Here is a 21,182-nt window from a genome sequence, read left to right as displayed (position 1 = left end):
ACCACTCATTCCTAGTTTACATTCTCCTCTTCACTAATCTTGGATAATGGGGCGGGAGGGAAGGGCTGGGGGAGAAGAGAAAATTAAAACCACTTCTGGTTCTCATGCCTTAGCAAAATATTGCCATTTTAGAATTGCTAGAAAATGTTAAAATCCTAAATTAAAAAAACCTTTTCATTAAATTTAAGAACAAAGTTTCATTAGAATTTTTTAAAACAAAGTAAGCCTAGATTGCCAAACAACATCCCCTTAACCTAGGAGAAGCGCTGTTCTTGCTCTCTCAGCTGCTGTATGCCAGATGGCTGTGAACATGCAGCGTCTTGCAAGGTCCACATGCAGGCTAACCATAACTGCAGGCTGCACTCAGAAAGCACAGGAATTATTTCAGAAAAGCATACTGCCCTAAAGAGGAGGTGGTGGAGATATGGACACACTGCAGCTACACATCACCACTTGGAGCAGGCCTGACAGCACAGGGGAGGGAAGTTGCTCCTGTTGAAGTGGTATAGAAGTAGATATTCTCCTCCTGAATTATAGAGGGAAATTGTGTGTCTGAGGCTTACTCCTCAAGCTCCACACAGAAGTGGTGCAACTCTGCACCATCCCTTGCTATGAGCAGTGCCTGAGTGCCACAGCTGAGCCCAAAGGTTAACACAATTATTGGGAAGGACAAATTGTCTGCCCCACTTAACCAAGCTGGGAACCCCAACAGTCCCTTCCCCCATTTATTGTGTTCTCTCGGAGTTTTACTTAGCCTTTCAAAACAGGTTAGTGTGAAGGTTGTGATGGGGAAGCGAACTGTTGGACTCCAGAGGACAATGCTGACCTTTATTTTAAAAATATTTTTAAACTAACATTTCAAAACAAGAAGTCATTGTGAATCAAAAATCAAATACTTCATTCCAAAAAGGAAAAAAAATTGGAACAAAAGTGTCAAACAATCCATTGAAACCCAGGGGAAGTTTTGGTTTTGACAAATCAGAATTTCCAACAACAAAAATTGTTTAAAAGTTCCTGACCAGCTCTATTATTGACTCCTGAGCAAGATGGGTGACTTGTACTTTAGTGGTCATTTTTCCTCTTCATCCCAGAAGTCAGTAGGGGCCAATTTCTCTTCTTCTCTATGGATACATGCAGATCCCATAGGGTGCTATCTTGTCACACCTTCTGGTCTATTGCATCTTAGTGCTTGGATGTAATCTCCACTGTCCCTTGTAGTGAGTACTGTATTATTGATGACTGTTCATCAATGCAGGTTCCAAGGCAATAAGTCCTATAAAAAGTTAATCATGTACATGTTTGGAAACTGACTAGTATAATACAGCTTTGGACCATGATAAGAACATACATATATAATTACTGGTGCAGCATCTTAAGACAGTACAACTTTATTCACACTTCATTCTGGCAAGAATTAGAGTGCTTTGGAGTTTTTTGGTCATGAAAGATTTGCTTGAGGGAAGCAGATGGAATAGTCAAGTGAGCCACCCAAATTTTTTAAGCATGTAAAATGAGCTCAGAACAGCTAAGTCTTACTAAAGACAAGAATCAAACAGGACTGAGTCAACTGAACCAAGAGCCAGAATGGATCATCACTGCATCCTTCTCCCTCCATCCCTATTGCACATTCTACCTTTGGAACAGGATAAGGACACAAGTTACAGTACATCAACTAGTACATTAGAAGATCAGTATTCAAGGTAAGAAGCAGATTAAGAAAACTGGATCTAAATCTGCAGAAGGATCAATGTTCTGTGGCTTGTAAGAGGAATTTTTCACTGTCATACACAGTGTCATTTGTCAGGATCAGACAATATACACAGGGATTAGGGAATATGAGTTTGTTTAGGGAGAATAACGGTATAGAGGATATGTTCTTTGGTCCTAGACAGGTGGCTACATCAAGAGGAATAAGATTTCCTTGCTTGATGATTGGCTTTCTTACAGAAAAATCCAGATCAGCCCTTGGAACAAATAATATACACTACAAAACAATTATGGTAGAGTTGTTTTGTACCATAAAAACCTTTTAAAATAATGTGTAGCGTTTGGGGTATTTTTTTTAAAACAATAGCAGTATTTTTAGAATGGTTTATTATAACTGGAGGCAGATATAAATAATTCAGATGGGAGAACATACATGGGTTGGAATGAGAGGGGAAGTGACAAGGTCAATGAAAGGGAGAGTGATTTGGGATGAGCATTCTTAACCAGCATACAGTACAGAATAAAGATGTAGTGCTGAAAGATCATAAACGTCCTTCATCCACACAGCATTCTAATGCACAGAATTATGTAGAACAATCACAGAGCAGGGTACATACTGTATCTCAAAGTGCTGCAAGTTCTGGAGTGATGGCTTCACAAACAATAGACAATACTTGCTCAGGTATGTATCCCACACAGTTACCCAGTGACATGCGGCGTACCTACCAAGTGATGTACTGTGGAGGGGACAAAGAATTGGGAATTCTAAGGTGACCTATTTTAAATCATCCCTCTGATCAGACCACTTAAGACGACAGATCTAAACTCCATCTTTACCTATGGAGTGGAAATGTCTTCCCAACAATACCAAAGTGCTGTATTATGGGAATGCTAGTACCAATTGTTCAAACAACTTCCCCTTCTAGATTATTTAAACAATAGTTTCCAGCCTTTTGTAAAGTAATGTTTTTCCTCCTCTTCAGTTTTTCAACTGTCTCATGACTTCTACAGTTCCAACTGAGCACGTGTTTACTTGTTACAAGACCCATGATATTCGTGCTACTGCCACCAGCCATCTTTTCACTGCCTTTCCCCATCCTCCGCTATGAGACAAGCAAGTCAGTAGAACCAAGCTATCATGGTGGTAAAATCCTGCTCCGATACCATGAATGGCTGATGGATTTTTGTAACAAGTAGTAACTACTCAACTCAGTACCTACCACACACAATTTAGTTCTTCAGAGTGTTGTACAACAATTCTAGCCTGAGATACTGCTGGTATTAATGTATTTCAAAACATAAAATGAGATTAACTGACTTCCCAAGACCACAGAGCTAGCCAATGACAGAGCTGGATTAGAACGCAACAGCTCCTGCCTCCCAGTCCCATATTCAGACTAAACCATGCAGCCCCTCCCAGCTCTGCTCATTTTTGAATGGTGCACAGGCACATTGCTACTATGGGCTGAGTCAGACACTGTCACATTAACAACACAGCACGTCACTAAGGTGGACATGACATGGTTATGAGCCAGGTAATAGATGAAGGCTAAAGGTCATGGACAATAAAGCAATAAATGAAGGCTAAGTGTCAACAAGGAGATCAAGTTGCAGTATACATACATTTAAAAAGATCAAAATGAACTATATTCATTTTATGAAAATATCTGATGAATATGTCCAAGACTGATTAGAAAAGTGACAGTAACCTGGAGTCCAGAGAGGTTATCTGGTCCTCCAGGAATATCCCAACAATCCTTGACAGGGTAGATTGAGGATATCTTTGAGCAAGTCTCTGTTTATCATGGCCACAGTTTTTCTTTCCATAAAAATTCCAACATGAGGACCCCACTCAAGTCCGTGCTTTTGAGATCAGATAATAGAGGATGAAAAAGACAACCACCAGTCCAGCAGAAACGTAACAAAGCAGTTTGCGATTATCCCTTCCCGAGCGTGTCATGGTGGAGAAACGCTTCACACTCCCCGTCAGCAGGCCTGTCACACTCATGAAATCTGAGTCCTGAGGGAGACAGAAAAGTGAAATGGAGAAATTATAAAACAAATGGGGCTTTCCCTAGAGAGTGCTACTTTTTTAAGCAGAACCATTTCAGTCACCAGCTGCCCGGGGAACTGACTAACTGCTAAGTCTAGAATCAAAAAAAGGAAAAGCAAAATACAAGCAGCAATCCGTCTTTAAGAAATCACTGTCTGCTACTCTCACACTCAGGTTCCAGGGACAGACTATTACCTTCAGTTCATTCAATGCGGTTAGATATTTGAAGGGCAAGTAAAGTTCTATTAAATGCAATGCCCCTCCACCCCCACCCCAAATATAACAACAACCTAAGTCAATGCAACTTTAGGTATCTTAATTGCACACAAACCAGAAAATGCAGAATTAAGGGTTCTCAGAGCAACCTTAGTTTTGTCCTACTCTATGTATGCATTATGACAGGGTCCTCAATTATGTCATACAACACACCTCATACAGTATAGCTAGTAATACAGAATGCTACTTATCTATCTTTAAGGGCTTGTCTATACATGGAGTTATTCCTGATTCCAGGTGTGGAAATTCTTACTCTGGAACAAGACTTCCCATATATGCAGTTAATCGGGGATAACACCATGCATAGACAAGCCCAAAGGTTTAGAAAAAGGTGCAGTTTCTTTCCATTAGATTATAATGTTATTTGCAGACTAGAACATCATATTGCTCGGTGCTGTGTCATCAGACCCTACTGTAATGCAAATTCTCTCCTCTCAAGCTCCCCTTTTCCTCTCCTAGATTTTGTTTCTGCTTTCTCACATAATTACCATCATCAGCAGTTCCTTTTCCTTACCCAAATCTCTAAAGTCTACTGCTGTTCACTCTTCTAATTAAAGCTTCTCCTAACCTGCAACCTTTCCTTTCTCAAAGTGCTTGGAAAAAAGGCTATTTTCTCAGTCACTTCTCAGAGAACCATATTCTTGAAGTCCGGCAGTCTAAAGTGCGACTCTGGATGTAGCACAGAATGTACTTTCCCTTGATTAGTTCAATGATAGTCTCCTTTCTCATGATACCTACTTCTTTTTTCCTCTTCACCTTTGACTTCAATGCAGACTTTGGACCATTCTTTCCTGTTACGCTACTTCCATAGATGCGTAGGCATCTCCAGTCCCCTTGTTTACACAATTGCTATTCATCTCTAGTAGTGGTTTTTCTGCAGCATCAAGAACCCTCCTATATAGAACTTAGCAGGGCTCAGTTATTGGCCATATACTTTCTTCCTCTCCATTATGATTTTATCGCTCCCATTTTTATCCTTTGCTACAGTTTTTCAGCCACACTCAAATGAACATGTTATCCAATAACTTTAATGCTGCATCCTTCCCTCCAATCTTCCTTAATTACACGCAATTTGTGGCTTCTGCTCAAGTTTCCTCCAAGACATTTATTTGAAATGCTTCTCTTAGGTAAAAGCACAAATTCATCTCCTGAAAATACCTTGTTGATTTAAGAGTTATATGAAGGCTTTTTGCCCATAATCTTGCTGCTAACCTTCACCATCAACCTCCATTCTCCTCTCCTTCCCAATTCTGACTTTGTATGTGACTGTATGGATCCCATCCCTGTTGAAGACTTCATATATATCTTCATCCCATCTTGCTTTCAATCCTGCAGTTACCTTCTCTATGGCCTCCATGTCGCAGCTTCTCCAGACTTCAACATGTGCAGAAAAGCCACTGCCTGCTTTCGCTCAACAAGTAACAGCAGGACCACCTCAGTCCCATCCTCAAACATCTGCATTGGATTCCTTTCCTTTCAGAATTTTTCCAAAAGCCTCAGTGGGTAAGCTCTGTTACAGATCTTCTCTCTCTGTTGCTACCATACAATTTGTATAACAATTTAAGACTGCAATGGGGGGTGAAGTTAAGCTTGTTAAATAAAGAGGAAATCAATTGGACATTAAAAATATGGAGGTTAGAAAGCAAAGTCTTTTTCCCCCAAGAATGATAAATTAGGGCATCTGCTAGCCCACACACTGCACAGTGATGTCAGCCTTTCCTGAAGTTCCTGGATCTTCCATCAGCAGCCAGAGTTTAGAATAGATAACCAGATTTTATTTTTGTTTTATAAATTACATTTGTTTTTCATAATACCTGTAGAAGTGAAGGTGGTAAGTGGAAGGGTAAGATACTTGATAACATGAACAGATACCCATTTGCACAGAGTCCCAGCCTCAGCACTTCCAAAAAGAGTAGTGAATACAAAGCCCTGATTAATTCTATGGGTTTCAGAGATTACGGGAAGTAATCCTGACATATTTATAAACACTTCCAAAGTTACAAACAAATGACCAAGAAAGGCCTATATCTGAATATTAGCTTGAGGCAGAGGTTTTAATCCCAATAAGTAGATAATCACCATCTGTATTTCTAAAATACATTGTCCTATTCCAATGGTTTCTGTTACTAGCTGTGTTAGTCTGATCAGACACAATGATATTAGCAGCTGGTAGGTATCTGTTGGACTATGTACCAAAAAGTCCATATAAAATAGCTTCACATTTATCACCCAGCATTTGAGACATTGCCAAACCCAAATACTAGAAGTTAATTTGGTGCCATTTATTGGGCTGCTATGAAACTCAAAAAATTAAGACAACTCTTGAGATTCAGCACATAAATTTTCACCCCTTATGGACTTCTATCAGTTTCTTACCGTGCCATCCAGATAGCGGTTTTGATCCTCAGCATCTTTGTCAATATCCAGTGCCAGCTACTCAAGACAGAAGAGAGCAAGTGTCAGCATCTCCAAGTGAAACAATCAACTCTTAACATACCAGAAGCTGGTGAAATTCCAAGCACACAAACAAGAATGGCCATCACTCCTACCACCTTCCACACATACACACAATGTGTTTGTTCAGTCCAATGTACACACCAACAGTTACAGTAGAAATTCCTGAAATCTCCAGACTCAGAAATTCCACTCTACAACCAACCACAGACAGAAACTTTTGTATATGAAGTCACCATGCAAATACTGGAAAAGTGAAAATGGAAAACAGACTCCAGTATTTTGCTAACACTGTGGTCTCTGCATTAAGAAGTGTATTTAAATCAAGGTTTTTCAAGCCAATGGAACTGATTTAGTCTCAGGAATATTATCCTTAGGGAACACTGCACACACACGTTTTTCATGAATATTTTTAATATGGCTTTACTGAAACCTTCCAAAGAAGGTACCCTTAACAATATATCTCTGCATATCTTGACCTCACCCCCCATTCACTTACCAAACCTAATTCCTTCTCTGGATGCCAATTTTGTACCCAATAATATAGTTAAATCCCAAACAAGGAATGAGGATTTCAATAAAATTCTCCAGGACATTCCAATAGCAAAAGTTAGCTACCTGACCGGTCACAGACAGTGATGTACTTTAAAGCTTCTCAAAAGCTGAATAAATAAGACAGCCCCATGTAACCTATTATGTACTCTCAACATCCACAATGTAAAACAGTAAAGAAAATGCATGATGTGAAGTTAGCAACTAACCGATTTCAGCCTGGTGACCTTGGTAGCTAGATTGTCTGCCATGCGCTTATTCTCCATATCTAGCATATCGTCCACAGCATTTGGATTCTGACCTGAAAAAGTCCTCTTGGTTATGATACAACAAGTGGCAATGTATTTTACTGGTTAAAATTGAGGAATGGAGTCAGGATTTCTGATTTCTATTTTTAGTTCTATCACCGACTTGCTTTGACACCTTGGGCAAGTCACTTAACTTTTCTATGCCTCCATTTGCAGAGTTGTAAAATGGGGATAATAATGCTTATCTACTTTATGTGGGTATTGTAAAGATCAATGCTTGTGAAAAACTTTGAGATCCTTTGATGAAAAGGTACTACTAAAACCTTATGGAGATTGCAAGAGTAATTTACAAGAAAGTACGGAAAAAACACCATACCACAGCTTTTGGGAAAATGCCTTCTTTTTAAGGCTGCTTTTCAGACAAATGCTAAATGGAAGGTTATGCAACTATGAGCAATAATATTTCAGAAAACTGTTTCTCTCAACCCTGAACTACTGTGCCAGGTATCACTGGTCTGAAATGAATAGCAAATTCATCAACCATTTGACAGACAAACAAAGACATTTTCTACATCTGAGTCCCTGCTCTAAAAAAATGATTAATTCTGCCTTTAGCTGCACAGGTGCATATTTTGGAAAAGCTTGGGCTTAAGAGTGTGTGTGTGTACATATTCAATAATAAATAATAGTAGTTTGTTCTTCTGTAATAATTTCAATAGGAGGATGTCTAAGCCAGATATTCATGCCAACTTAAGTAAGGAGTATTACTTAAATGGAGGAACCACTGCTGAAATCTTGGGGTAGCAAGGGAGCCTGTAGTTCATAATGAGCATGCACACACAAGTTCAAAACACCCCTCACCAGTCCTCAGTCCATTACACAGCTACACTTCAACCTATGGGGATCCAGGCAGTATCTGTTTAGCATTAAATACTCTGAACCCCTACTGCCCAAATGGAAGCAAGCAGAGTGGTGCTTGGCAGACCCCCCTGAAACCTGCTCACTCCCCCCTGATCTAGAAGAGACAGCCCCATTGGAGTATCCTTCATGGCAGTGGTTGCCGGAGGGAGGTGGAGGAGTAACCCACTTCCTAGAATGTTAACTTTAAAATTTGTTTTATGAAATTACTATTTAGAAAACCCCACATGCATAAGATGCTTAAACAAGAAACCAAAGTGACTGCCTGACATACTGTCGTATCCATTGATCGCCTCCTTAAATTCAGAACTACCAGCAAACCAAGCCAATCCCATCCACGGCTATTTTGTACTGACATGCCCCTTGCTGCCCCACAGACCCACACCTAAGCAACTACCCACATCTTACCAACATGGGCTGCATTGTCCTCCCACCCCAATATCTTACTGACAAGCCCCTCCCCACACCACAGAGCTACCCCAAACCCACCCTCCACCCCATACCTTACTGCCACCGTGCCATGGGCCTCATTGTCCCCCCCAGCCTCCCCCAAACAAACCCCCACCCACTGCCAGGCCCCGCTGTCCCCCACCCCACTGCCAGGCCCCCCACCTCACTCCCAGACCCCCACCAATAGCCAGGCCCCGCCGTTCCCTTTCCCCAGACGGGCGCTGGGGCGCCCGGGCCCGGACAGATGGCGGCGGCGGCCCCGAGCTCGGGACTGGGCTGGGCCCGGGGCTCCCGGTTGCCCCGGGGGAGGAGGCAGCGCGCGAAGCCGGGCCCGGTCTCACCTCGACCCCAGTCCGCCATGGCCGCGTCCTGTCTTGGTGCCTCCGTATCCGGCTTCGGCCGCTAGCCGGGGGCTCTGGTTGGGCGGGGGCGGGGAGTGACTCCGCCTCCCGAGGCGGGGCCTCCCCTGCCACCGAGCCCCGGCTGCTGGGGGGGAGGAGACACCGGCCCGGGAGCGTCCCGCCCAGCAGCCTCCCCGACCGGACAACTGGGCCCCTTCCCCCTTGTCCGGACAGTCCCGTTCCCAGCCGGCCATAAACACTTGGCTCCGATCCAGCCCGCCGGTGCCCCTCGGCTGGCCGGGCAGAGAGGCCGGGCTTGCCCATGCCCGGCAGGGTAGGGGGTCATGCCCCACCGGCTGGGGACCCATGGGCTAGAGGGTGGATGCTAGTTGTGTTAGACCCATTGCAATGGGGCCCCACACCGCCCTGCGTGTGTCTACGTCAGCAATACACCTGTGTGATGTGTGGGTCGCTGTAGGGCTGTAACCCACCCCGCTCTCTCACCCCTTCGGTCAGTCAAGTGTAGAGTTGCCAGTTTTGGTGCCAGGTGTTCTGGGAGATTTCATCACAGGGCATGATGGGCTTTAATTAAATATTAATCTTTAACTCCTGGAGACTCCAGGACAATGCAGGAGGGATTCCAACATCCTGATTGGCTGCTCTCCTTTCCTTAGGGTTTGTAGATTAGATAGTGTCACGCCTGGTGGTAGGCCTCAGTCCTGCAAACCATCCCCCCAGGGTTTAGTTTTTAAACCTGAGTGATAGTACTGTAATGCTCTTTTGTTTGGGCTTGTTGTAACATCGGAATGTTTACATTTAAAAAAATAAGCTTTGAGTGGAATGGAAAACATTTCAATAGTTTATTTTAATTAACAAAGCCTAACATCCTGGCCTAAACTTCCTGGGTCTCCTCACACTGACAAAATATTATTTATTTAATCCCTGAGGCTGCAATTTGATCCATGTGAGCAGATGCCTGTGCCTGCACAGAGCTCCCAAGAGATGCAAGGTCCCAGCGATGGGGAACAGCTAGTAGGATCTAGGCTTTAGAGAACTCCATTAGTGGGACCACGCAGGGAGGAAGCCACTCTGCCAGGCAGTAAGTATTTACACCATTGGTGTTGCCGGCCCAAAGGGCCCGAGGAGGAGCAACAGTGGGGGTTCGTTGCCCAGTGTGCGTCGCACTAATTAACACACCAGGGTGGAGAAGCAAACCAAGTTTATTTGAGCTCAAAAAAGGTGCCAGGGAGAAAAAGCATTCTCAAATCTTGCACATCTGCATGCAGGCGGGGTCCCAGCATTTATACCCCCCTTGTTTTTTCCCCTTTTTCCCTCCCCCTTGCAACAGTTACACTTAACACTATAATGTAGCTTGTTAGAACTGTTCTCATTCACATATTTATCTATGGCCTTCACAGCACAGACACACGCAGATTTTCCTCCCCCTCTTACTGCGGCTTTTTGCTGTTTTAAGCTGTCCTACAGCTGCAAGCTAAGAAAGCTGACAGTTACACATTTTGCTTGCTGTTTATTAGCATCTTAGGCTGGTTAAAGTTCACAGCATGGAAGAACTTTGGTTTACTTAGGCCTAATGTTTGTTATTTTATATTTCATAGCTTTAAATATTACATATTTTTAAAATAACGAATAGGAGAAAGAACAGGTTTGCCTAGCCCTGCTTTATTAGTTTACGTTAGGGATTTTTTTTCCATCTCTCACTCTCAAACACAATGGGAAAGGAGAGGATTTTTCATTATTTGTCATTAATCCTACCAGGAAAAGGTGTTCAGCGCCTAAAATATTTCCAGATTGCATCCTTTGTTTAACGTTCTTATGGCGGATCCCTGGAAGTTAACTCTGTCCCTCCCTCGATTCCAAACCTCCCTTAACGCAGCTTTTCTTTTGTCTGTGTCTTCTTCCTTACCCGAGCTGCTGCCACCCACCCCTTCTGAATCGGTTCTCGGCTGCAGCGTTAACAGCACGGGTCACAACTTCCGTATGAGTCACACACACACAAACCCTCCCTTTCCCGCTCGCCGTGGATAGTGGGGAGGGGGAGGAGAGAAAGATCTCTTCCCCTCTACCCTAGGAACAGCAGCCCAGCCGAGCAAATGACACCGCATTCCACTCTGCCGCTGGTGTCCGAGCTTGAAAGAACAAGTTTTTAAAAAAACAAACAAAGCAGGTGCCCTCACTAAACGCTGCATTGGAGGAACAACTGCTGTGTTCAGGAAATAAGGCAGGAAACCTGAGCAAGGAAAGCTAAAGTAAAGGTAATGTGCTATATATATATATATATATATATATATATATAAAATTTAACATATAGTAGCTCCTAAGGTTTGTTTATACCCTTTTTCATTGATCTGGAAGGTGGAGTTGTTTCAACTGATTTAGCAACATTTTATCATTTAAAGTAAAGCTAATCTAATAATTATTATAATGGTTATTGTTAATTGTTGCAGACATTTTGCTTCTATGCCCTCTGTCTCGATTGCGGAGTCCCAGTCCCTACTTTTAGTAAAATAGTTACTATTTGTCCCATTCTGTCCCTCCAAAGTGATCAGGATTTCTGAAAAGGTTGATTTATTATGAAAGGTTAAAAAACATGCACATGTGTAGTTTGGCTAAACAAAGACAAGGCCCTGATTCTGCAAAGACCTTACACATGCTGAACTCTACTACCAGGAGTATTTCCACTGATTTCAAGGGACTGCTCACAGAACTAAAGGTAAGCACATGTAAATGTTTGCAGAACCAGTACCAGAGGGAGGAGCACAAAGACCAGCTTCTATATATTTATGGTAGGTGTGGGCATCAAAGAGAGAATGGTGCTGGGTGTGGAATTAAGACTAATGGGATGAGTTCCTCATGAGTTAAACAGAAAAATGCAAGATGGAAAACAGGATGAAAATTCCAAATAGTGAGGTCTAAATGCCCTAGTCCCATGGGAAGTGGTGGAAGCTCCATCAGACTGGCCTGGACAAAGAGCTGGAGAATACACTGTAGGGAACAATCCTGCACTGGCCCAAAGAGGGTGGAATTAGATGAGCTGCCTTTTCCAGCTTTAAATCTACAACTGTATAGAATTTCTTTTAGGGTTTTTTTTGTTTGTTTGTTTGTGGTTTTTTGTTTTTTTGAGGGGGGGCGGGATTGGGGGGTGGTTGGTGCTTCTTGAGAGCTGTGTTCCTCTCTGTCTTCCTAAATGGCACTATTAGTAGCTCTCATACTTCAGGATGCACATCATGGTGGATGGTCAGTAGGAACCCTTCTTTATTGTGGTAATGCCATAGCATTGGTGCACACCCTGCAATGAGCTCTGGATGAAGCCCCACTGAAGTCGGAGGTGGGGGACAGGGGTTTGCAGGGGACTCATTGCAGGATCATGGCCTTACTGTGTAATTTTACACTACCAATATGTAGTGCAGAATTGATATCTAGCTATAGGAAATATAAACATACATAAACTTATGGAATTGTACTCAATAATGTATTATATTATTTATTAACTATGTCTCTCAGCACCATATATCAACACAAGGCTTTACAAACAACCTTAAACACATGCCTAGCCCCGAAGAATCAATGAGTATTATCTGCATATAAATATACAATTATATTAAATAATTAGCTGTGTAACACATTGGTTTCCTGGATGATACAAGCCTACTGTGACTTTGGCCTATAGAGGACTTTTATCTGTCATCAAGACAGGCGTTTTTATAGTGTGTTCGGTATATCCCCCCATCTTCCTCAATTACAGAGCCTCAGTATTCTAGATTCTTTGTTGAACCAACAAAGCAAAACCCCAGTGCTTTTAATTGAGGAACTTCTTCATGCCACCTTAAAGGACAGCTCCACCTTAACCCAGCCTGGATGGTGCTTGTCTGTGTATTGTGCATCTCTTTTACTCCACAGGGTCATTTCTGGGATTTTGCTGTGTGATAACAGAAATCAGGACAGTGGGTGGAGGAGGAGGGCTGCAGAGAGCTGTAGTTATCTGTTCTGTGTTAATCTTCCGGCTGGGAAAGGGAGGCAGGTTTCCTAAGTGCGTTGGTGGGAGGGCATTTATTAAACATTGGAAAGCAGAGAGAGGAGGAAGAGGATTAAAGGGCGAGAGAAAGAGAGGGAGTTAGTGTCTGATTTTACAGGGGTCATCCATCTGCTCTGCCCTTTGGATATAACAGAGTGAGCCATTTCACTTTTCTCTCTGTGTTCCTCCCCTCTCCCTCCCAGTTGTCTGTGTATCAAGGTCCCCGTGCATCCGTAATTATCCGGGTAATTATCCGGCAACGCTGCAAGGCCGCCCACCCCACCCCATATCGTTCCAATCCATAGCCAAGCTGCTGGGGCAATGGAGCTCAAGAATGTGGTAGAGACTGTGGAAAGTGGGGAACAAGACGCTATCCTCAAGGTACTGCAGATCTACAACCAGGAGGTGAGTGCTGTGTTTGTGCTTGGCCTGAGCCAGTCCTCAGCTTTCCCTGTTTACGTGTCTGGGAGCAGGTTGGCTGGAGAAGCCATGCTGTGGGATTTCTGTGCCACCCAGCTGTCCCCGTCTGTCTCCTCTACCTACATCTGTCTGTGCATTGCTTCAATAAAACTGCCATTAACCTGCTTAGCGGGTAAATCTTTTGTTTGTAGCATCAGTGGTTCCTGCATGTTTTGACAGTGACTGTTCCTAAGCATCTAGTAAATATCTCCCCTTCCTGCTTCACTTATGTACTGGAAATAAAGCATTCAGGCTGGATTTTTAGCATCAAGGGTGCAAGGGAAGCATGGCAGGGAATTGAATGTTCGTGCAGGGGCTAAATAGTGAGCGATAGAAAGGAGGAGCCCTTTATGGTAAAGGAAGGTTTGGAGGTAACATATGAGGCCTAAGGAGGAAGCTATGAATGGAGTAGAATTATTATGGTTCACAATTAAAGATAATTAAGGAAGCACATTGACAGTAGGGATTTGCCACATATGCTTCATCTGAAAGTTGATAAGATGATAAGAGGAATCAAAAATAGGACATGAAAAGAACAAACTGGTAGGAATGAGCGATTGCTGCTACCAGCTTGGAAATGTTTCAAAACATTACACGAATAGGCTCACATGATGTTTTCAGCTCAGGAACCAATACGCAAGTGCAGGTGAAATTCACTTCAAAGGAGTCACCTTAGGAATGAATTTGGCCCATCAGATCCTACATGACTCATGCTGCATCACGCAGAAGTAGGTGGAAAGCGAGCAGAGAAAGCTGCAAATATTGTTGAACAAGTGTCATTTTCCAGGGAAAAATTGTGCGTGCTACATCTGTTCCAACCGGGCAATTTTAATCCAGTGAAAGTCTCGACTAAGAAACAGTAGAACCCCATAAAAGTGATTTATAGCAGAAATAACACAAACGGTGGCAGATGAAATATAAGAATTAAGACGTTAAGAGGAAGTTTGAAGAGCAAATAGCTAAACATAGCAGAACAAACACCAAGACATTTTTGAGAGTATATCGGACACAGGAAGCCTGGGAAAGAGTTAGCAAGTCAGCGAGACTGTCAGGGAGCAAAAGGAGCAATAAAGGAGGATAAGACATTGCAGAGAAGCTAAGGCAATGTCTTTGTGTTGGTCTTCACCATGGAAGATGATGGGAGATTCCTGCCCCAGATACATTCTTTTCAACAAATGGGCATGAAAGAAAGTTAACATTAGGGTGCCTGAAGAATTCATGTCAGGCTGTTTAATACGTTTATAAAGGATCTGGAAGACATTGCGAACAGTGGAGGAGTCCAAATTTGCAGATGACAGACAATTATGTAAATCTCTGAAGACTGCAAAAGAACGTCAGGAATTCCTGAAGGACCCTACAACAGACCGGATCCCCAAAGCCCATTGAAGTAAATGGCAATACTATCACTGACTTCAGTGGGTGCTGGATCAGATGCCAAAAGGCAGTTGAGCAACATGGGGGCAATAAAAATTCACTGTGTACTGGTGCAAAGTGATGTACATTGGAAGGAACAATTTTAACTATTCATACATGTTGATAGGTTCTAAACTTAAGTATAATCACTCTGGAAAAAATCCTAGAGCCCCATTTGTAGGCAGCACAATAAAAACATCTGGGCAAAACACAATGTTGGTCAAAAATATATTAGGGAGTATTAAGAATGTGATGGAGATTAATAACAAAAATATGATGATACTGTTATGTAAACTGATGACATCCTTGCCTTAAGCAGTGGATCAAATTCTCTATTGGTGTAAATTGGGATAGTTCTATTGGAGCTGTGCCAGTTTATCCCGGCAGAGAATTCAGGACCTATTATAATCTGTGCTGGTTACTGCATCGCCAAAGGATATAACAGAAATTTCAAAGGTCCAGAAAAGGACGACAAAAAAGTGATTAGGAGCATGGAAGTGGTTCCATATGAAGAGAGAGAGGACTATTTAGTTTGGAAAGGGGACGTGAGAGAGGTCCTGTATATAAAATAATGAGTGATATAGGACAGATCTGTCAGGAGGTCATCCTTACCTTTTCTTGTCATAAAGGCACAGTCTCTGTGCCTGTTTTATGCAGATCAGACTAGATGATCATAATAGTCCCTTCTGGCCTTAAAATCTATGATTCTATGATCCAGTGAAATTAAAAGGTAATACCGTTAAAACTGGTAAAAGGAAATGCTTTTTACACACATTGCACAATTAACCTGTGGAACTCACTGCCACAAGGTATAATTCAGACAAGTAGCTGAGGAGGGTACAAGGACTGAACATTTACAAATGTAACAGGGATATCTGCAGTTACATTAGATAGGATAAAAGTCTTTAAACCCTCTTCTGTTGGGGCATAAATCATAACTTTCCCCCATGGAAATGCTAGTTTATAATTGTCCATTTTACCCCTTCCTCTGAAGTATCTGGCATTGGCCACTGTTGGAAGCAGGAGCCTCCGGAGCTCTGGTCTGATCCAGTATGGGAAAGGTGGTGGGGAACAAGGGAAGGCTATGTGCACCCTCCACCCCTTGTGCAGGGTGCAGCCACAGTTGGGTGCTGTAGTGTTTTCCTTTATCTGCTTCAGCAACCCCTGCCTGATTTGAATAGGATAATATGCTTTGAGAGACCTTGGAGTTACATAGACTGGGCTCATCTTGGTTTCTGGCTCAAACCTTTGAATGACGCATCATGTCGAGGTATGAAAATTGTTTAGTTCTTTAAAAGATTGGATTTGAAATGCCATTCTTTGGATGTTTGAGAGGGATTCCTCGAATCCGTCTGCTATGGTGAGCAATGGGCCAAACCCTCTGATCCTTCCTCACTGTTATTCCTTCCTTACCACTTAACACTCCTATTGATTTCAGCAGAACTCTGCTGGAAAATGACTCAGTAAAATCTGAATAAGACCCTTAGTTTGGCCCTGTATTATTGAGCGACTACGTGAAAGGTACCAAAGACTAGATGAGAACATTTTCTAGACAATGCACCCAGAAAGTCTGCAGTGTATTATAAAGTTGACATGGTCTACTTGTTGTTAGTTATGTAATTTAAAATGATCTCCATTACAAAGTGACTCAACGGTAGCAAATACAGGCTGTAATAAGCTATAGAGAGGGTGTGTTTACATATGCTAATCAACTGTGTTTAAAGAACACGTGGTAAATAACTGATAAGCTCAGATACTATGGTAACAAGGACCTCATAATACCTAGACAGATAGACTAGAGAGAATGAATGGGTGAAACAGTGCACTAGTGAGCACTATATATCAAGAAGAAAAAATGTATGCACCATATATGCATGATTTGGGGTGTAACTGAGTACTGATCTGCATGGACATACAGCATACCTGGATCAGGAATATCGACTTCTCTGCTTCTGCACTGTAGTCTTTTAAAATGTCAGCTGGTCAGACAGGCAGTTAGGTGTGTGTTATACACAGTACTAGGCTAAAATAACTTACTCATAGACTTGATTTTCAAACTATATAAATATGTGGACAACAAGCAACAAGAATAAATCAGAATTTTATAGACATTATTATTATTATTCCTTATTATCGTGCAGCACCATACCTTTACGTGGTCCTTTACAGACAATTAGAAGAAGACCCAATTCTCAGCTCCAGCTTCATCCCCTCTGTACCACTCCTTGAGTGCAAAGAGAACACAGAGTTATGCTAACAGAGTAGCTGAGGGTTCCCTTTGCATAGAGGAAACCTTGGGTGGCAGAAAGTCAGCGTAGGCAGCTCTACCACATCACGTGTTCCTGGGACCACCTTCCGGGTGCAGTGGGTGTGCCGGGGGGGAGAAGGCATGGCAATCTTGGACTGACTGAACTGGCCTTAGAGCAGCTCCGGAGCTGCTCCAATTTGCACTGGAGACCAGAACAGTCCCCTTCTGCCTCCAGGAGTAGAGGCAGAGGTGGAAATCCACCTGTGTCATCTCCCCATTTCATAACACCTAGGGATCTGGCCCAGTGCCCTAGCTTCAAAGAGATGAAACATAAATACATGGCTTCCTTGCATGCTTTATAAAAGAGTGAGCTGAGAAGAAAGGAATGTCTTAACGTAGTTTTGAGTAGCGTAGAGGACTTGCTTTGATGTTTCCCCACCTCTATGGTCCAGTCAACAGTGCCAGTAATTCTATTTAAGTGTGTAAATGAAGTTAACCTGATTGTGAGGAATCTAGAGACAATGAATTTCACAGAGCCAGTTGCGGAAGAGAGTGTAAAACTGAGGTTAATTAATAAGGTTGAAGCAATGGAGGAGCAAGACACAACTTGAATGTGATGGAAAGGATCCTGATGGAGAATAAAATGGACAAATTCTGTGTGCCTGCCACTCAAAAAATAAAAAAAAATAAAAAAAAAAAGAAAAAGGAAACAAAAAGTCCATTTCAGGAAAGGAACAGAATCATCCGGGGTAAGGAGGAGGAGGCACTTTTGAGCTAAAAAATATCAAGGTCAGGAGAGGAATGGAAAGGTTATAGAATGAAATTAGCTGCTTCAATGCTGTCTAACGTACCTGGTTAAAATGCATCAATGAAATTCTGATGTTCCATTGCCAGCTTAGCACTTAAAATAATGCTGCTGCATTTAGCTGCCATACAGAAGTGGCATCAGGGTTCAACAGTGAAGGGGTTAATTGTACAGTAAAATTGCCATGAAAACCGAAACCAGAGGGATGAAAAGCAGAGGCAAGATAAAACAAATGTTTTCAGAATGAAGGATAAGAGGCAGATGAAGGAGACTGTGGGGCCTCAGGGATGGCTCTTTGTGTTCCAGAAGAATGGGAAATTCCCTAAATCATAGCATTGAGAACCAAGAGCAAGAGACAGATCTATACGCGTTATTGATCTTATCTGAATTGCCTGGAATCCAAGGGGAGAAGATGACATGCTGATGGCTCAGTGATTTAAATAATCCATTTTGAAGTCCTTAGACATCACCCAGCCTCCTCCCACTTTTGTACAGTGTGCTGATTGTTTGCCTGGAATTCTTCTTTAACCCAGCTGTGATGCTGTATATGTTGTTTAGACTGTGGGATGAAGGATACATATAAAATTATATTGAAAATCAAGATCATGTCCAGAATAGCTAATCAGGAATTAGAAGATCTGAAAGCTGAGAAAACCAAAGGGTGGGGACAGGATCAATGTGAGGCTAACAAAGGAAGTGAGACAGGGCAATTTATGCTTCTATATTTTAAACCTTTTAAAAACAAAGGGGCTGGAGAGAAGCTAGTATAACAGCTGTATTAAGGAATTCAGAGCAGATTGAGGAAACTATAGGACGTGGCTGTGGAGGAGGTAATGGAAATAGTCACCAAGGAGAGAGAGTAGGGCCAATACCTAGAATATTTAAGATGCAACAGGGTGTGTAAATTCCTAAGTGACTGGTGTTCACCTTAGGTGCCTTGTTAAGACCAAGAGCCTTCACCTAGCTGCCAAGCAGTCTTCTGTATTAGGTGTCGGGTGTATCTCTTGCTTTCCCAGTCTGGGGAGGTGGTCCTTTGCGTCTTGCATCTTTTTAAAAATTGTAGAAATAGGATCTTTCTTGGGAGAGGTCTCTTCAAAGAAAGATGTGTAAAATAGAAGCCTGCTCAGCTCCTGGCATGTTTTACAGCCAGTCGACATGCATCAATGGGGCCTATAGAGCTGGAAAAAGAGAGCAGAGTAAGGCTATGTCTACGCTACAGTCTTCAGCTGGCACAGGTCAGGCACATGAAGAGGGTTGATCCCTGACTGACATAGCAGAAGCCCCTCATGTATGCCAACAAAACCCCACTTTTACTGGTGTTTTTCTCATGGGGAGTGTTTTTACTGTATTGGTACAAAGCGCAGCTTTGCCAGTATAAGTTGCGTCCGCACTACAGCACTTTGCCAGTGAAGTGTGCTGGCGTTCCTATACTGGTAAAGCACTTCTAGTGCAGCCGCAGTCTAAATGCCCATGTCACTTGCAATGTTAAAAATACCTATTTAGACAGATCTCAGACATTTCTGCTCCAGTGTGAAGCGGCCTCGTGAAGAGGGAAGGTGCTGTACAGTCTGGGTGTGGACTTTGTTCAGGGTTGCCAATAAGAAGGTAACTTATCAAAGTCCTGGGCCAGTTGCTTGCTTGGATATTGAAAGCATGGAGCAGTCCTTGTTAGCTGAAGCCCTTTGGGATGGAGAGAACTGGGCTACAGAGCAGCAGAAGCTTTGCTGTTAGACTAAGAAACTGGTGCATGTGGTGGATCCTGAGAATCTCTTGGACACTGGCAAATTCCTAAACTTGCTTATTGAAAACCTGAACCAACTGAGAGGCCAAGGAGGAGAAGAACTAGCGCTAGTGCTAAGCACTTCCTGATTGTGACTATAGATATTAGCACTGACACACCGTGATCCACCCTGGATCACTGTCATTCTCAGCCAACCTAGGATGAAAGAAGCAAGAAGAAACTCAGGCATAAGTGGTGGAAAATGTGTTTTGATACAGCCAGCTTCCAGTATCAACTTCTGCCACTGCTATGAGGGAGATAGAGAGCCCCGTAGAATTTTTCTAGACTGCAAACTCAGCTGGCCGCCACTCAACTCCAGAACACAGCACCTCTCACTGCAAGGAATTATCCTCTTAGTTCACCAAGACAATCACTCACATCCTGGATGTCCTCATAGACCACAGAATAAAGAGCCAGAAGCAGCTTATTCTCACAAGAAATAACATTTCTCTACTTTAATCAAGGCACTAGACACTCAACACACCCACTCTCACAAGCAAATAAAAAACAAACAATGAATCAAGCTGTGTTTCACCCAGGCCTGGAAAGAAGAAAAGGAGAGAGAGAGTTTGTTACTGTTGTTTCTGTATTTAAGTGCTTGGGAAGTGCTCAGAAACAACCATACAGCAGTGGGAGAGACATAGGTATCACAATAGACTTTAGAAAAGAATGGATTTATTGGCAAAGCTGGACACAGGCTTCTCCTACATGACAGCTCCCATCCCTACTCATCTGTTCTTTCCATAACTCTTCATGTTGTTTTATAGAGTCATGCATTTTAAGGCCAGAAGGGACCATTGTGATCATCTGTCTGACCTCCCATGTAACACAGACCACAGAATTTCACACAGTGATTCCTGCATCAAATTTAACAACGTGTGGAAATGTTTGTACCCAATGCAAATCAGAAACCCATGGCCGTCATCCTAAGAATCCCAGGCTGTAGGTTAGCAAGCTAAATGGGGAGCTGCGGGTTCCACAGAGGATCAAGCCCAGGACCTTGTAAAGCAGACATGTTACAGGAGCCTCCTGCATATACAGATTGCTAAGGGATCTTAAAACTCCACAGAGAACAAAAGAGAAATCCGTTTTTGAAGTGTCATCCTAAAAAGGTATTTACATTTCAGTGACCTAAAAGAAGGAGCATGCAGTGAAGGATGAAACTTGTTAATGGTACAAAACCAGAGCAACTGTAGGAGATCAGGGGCTGATCAGTACAAATATGCCTGTTAATAAATCGCAGAATGGCTTGGACAGACAAGGAGCAAGATCAGGGCAATGGAGAGAAATGTGAAATAACGAGGCTTAGATTTAAGAAGAAGGAAGTCACACAAAACTGTGAAGGAATGGCAGGAACACGGAGTGGGAGGAGGGTTAATAGGATGCATGGCAGGAAGCAGAAGGAGGACGGATGACATGGAGCAGAGGAGTGTCTGGAGAACAGT

General features: G+C 42.7%; 2 protein-coding genes across 7 annotated transcripts in view; one reads left to right on the top strand and one right to left on the bottom strand.

Annotated features, from left to right (window-relative positions):
* Nucleotides 1-811: 811 nt before the first annotated feature.
* Nucleotides 812-9,384, bottom strand: BET1L (Bet1 golgi vesicular membrane trafficking protein like). 2 transcript variants are annotated; one of them, XM_039536920.1, is made up of 4 exons: nt 9,000-9,384; nt 7,252-7,343; nt 6,413-6,469; nt 812-3,727 (listed from the first exon to the last, which is right to left on the bottom strand). In XM_039536920.1, the coding sequence occupies exons 1-4, from the start codon at nt 9,016-9,018 to the stop codon at nt 3,560-3,562; spliced, it is 336 nt and encodes a 111-aa protein (XP_039392854.1). In that variant the 5' UTR covers nt 9,019-9,384; the 3' UTR covers nt 812-3,559. The 2 variants fall into 2 exon arrangements, with proteins under 2 accessions (XP_039392854.1, XP_039392855.1); XM_039536921.1 differs by lacking the exon at nt 9,000-9,384 and adding an exon at nt 8,152-8,174.
* Nucleotides 9,372-21,182, top strand: part of RIC8A (RIC8 guanine nucleotide exchange factor A) — a 25,803-nt gene continuing 13,992 nt past the window's right edge. The window contains exons 1-4 of one of the 5 annotated variants that reach the window (XM_039536903.1): nt 9,372-9,510; nt 9,947-10,098; nt 10,929-11,272; nt 13,236-13,437. In XM_039536903.1, the coding sequence (XP_039392837.1) occupies nt 13,354-13,437 (84 nt within the window). In that variant the 5' untranslated portion in view covers nt 9,372-9,510; nt 9,947-10,098; nt 10,929-11,272; nt 13,236-13,353. Of the gene's footprint in view, nt 9,511-9,610; nt 10,099-10,928; nt 11,273-11,704; nt 11,804-13,235; nt 13,438-21,182 lie in introns of those variants that run through there. The other 4 variants (XM_039536904.1, XM_039536907.1, XM_039536905.1 and 1 more) reach the window with 4 other exon arrangements.

Source organism: Mauremys reevesii, linkage group 4 (genome assembly GCF_016161935.1).
Source record: "Mauremys reevesii isolate NIE-2019 linkage group 4, ASM1616193v1, whole genome shotgun sequence".
NCBI classification, from domain to species: Eukaryota; Metazoa; Chordata; order Testudines; family Geoemydidae; genus Mauremys; species Mauremys reevesii.
Note: the sequence above shows the minus strand (reverse complement) of the source record. Positions and strands in the feature narration are given on the sequence as shown.

Bases quoted from the DNA above. Each gene is read 5' to 3' on its own strand.
- BET1L (XM_039536920.1), bottom strand. The intron at 6,470-7,251 runs GTTAGTTGCTAA...TGTCTTGAGTAG, and splicing joins AGGTCACCAGGCTGAAATCG to CTGGCACTGGATATTGACAA. The intron at 3,728-6,412 runs GTAAGAAACTGA...TGTCTCCCTCAG, and splicing joins ACCGCTATCTGGATGGCACG to GACTCAGATTTCATGAGTGT.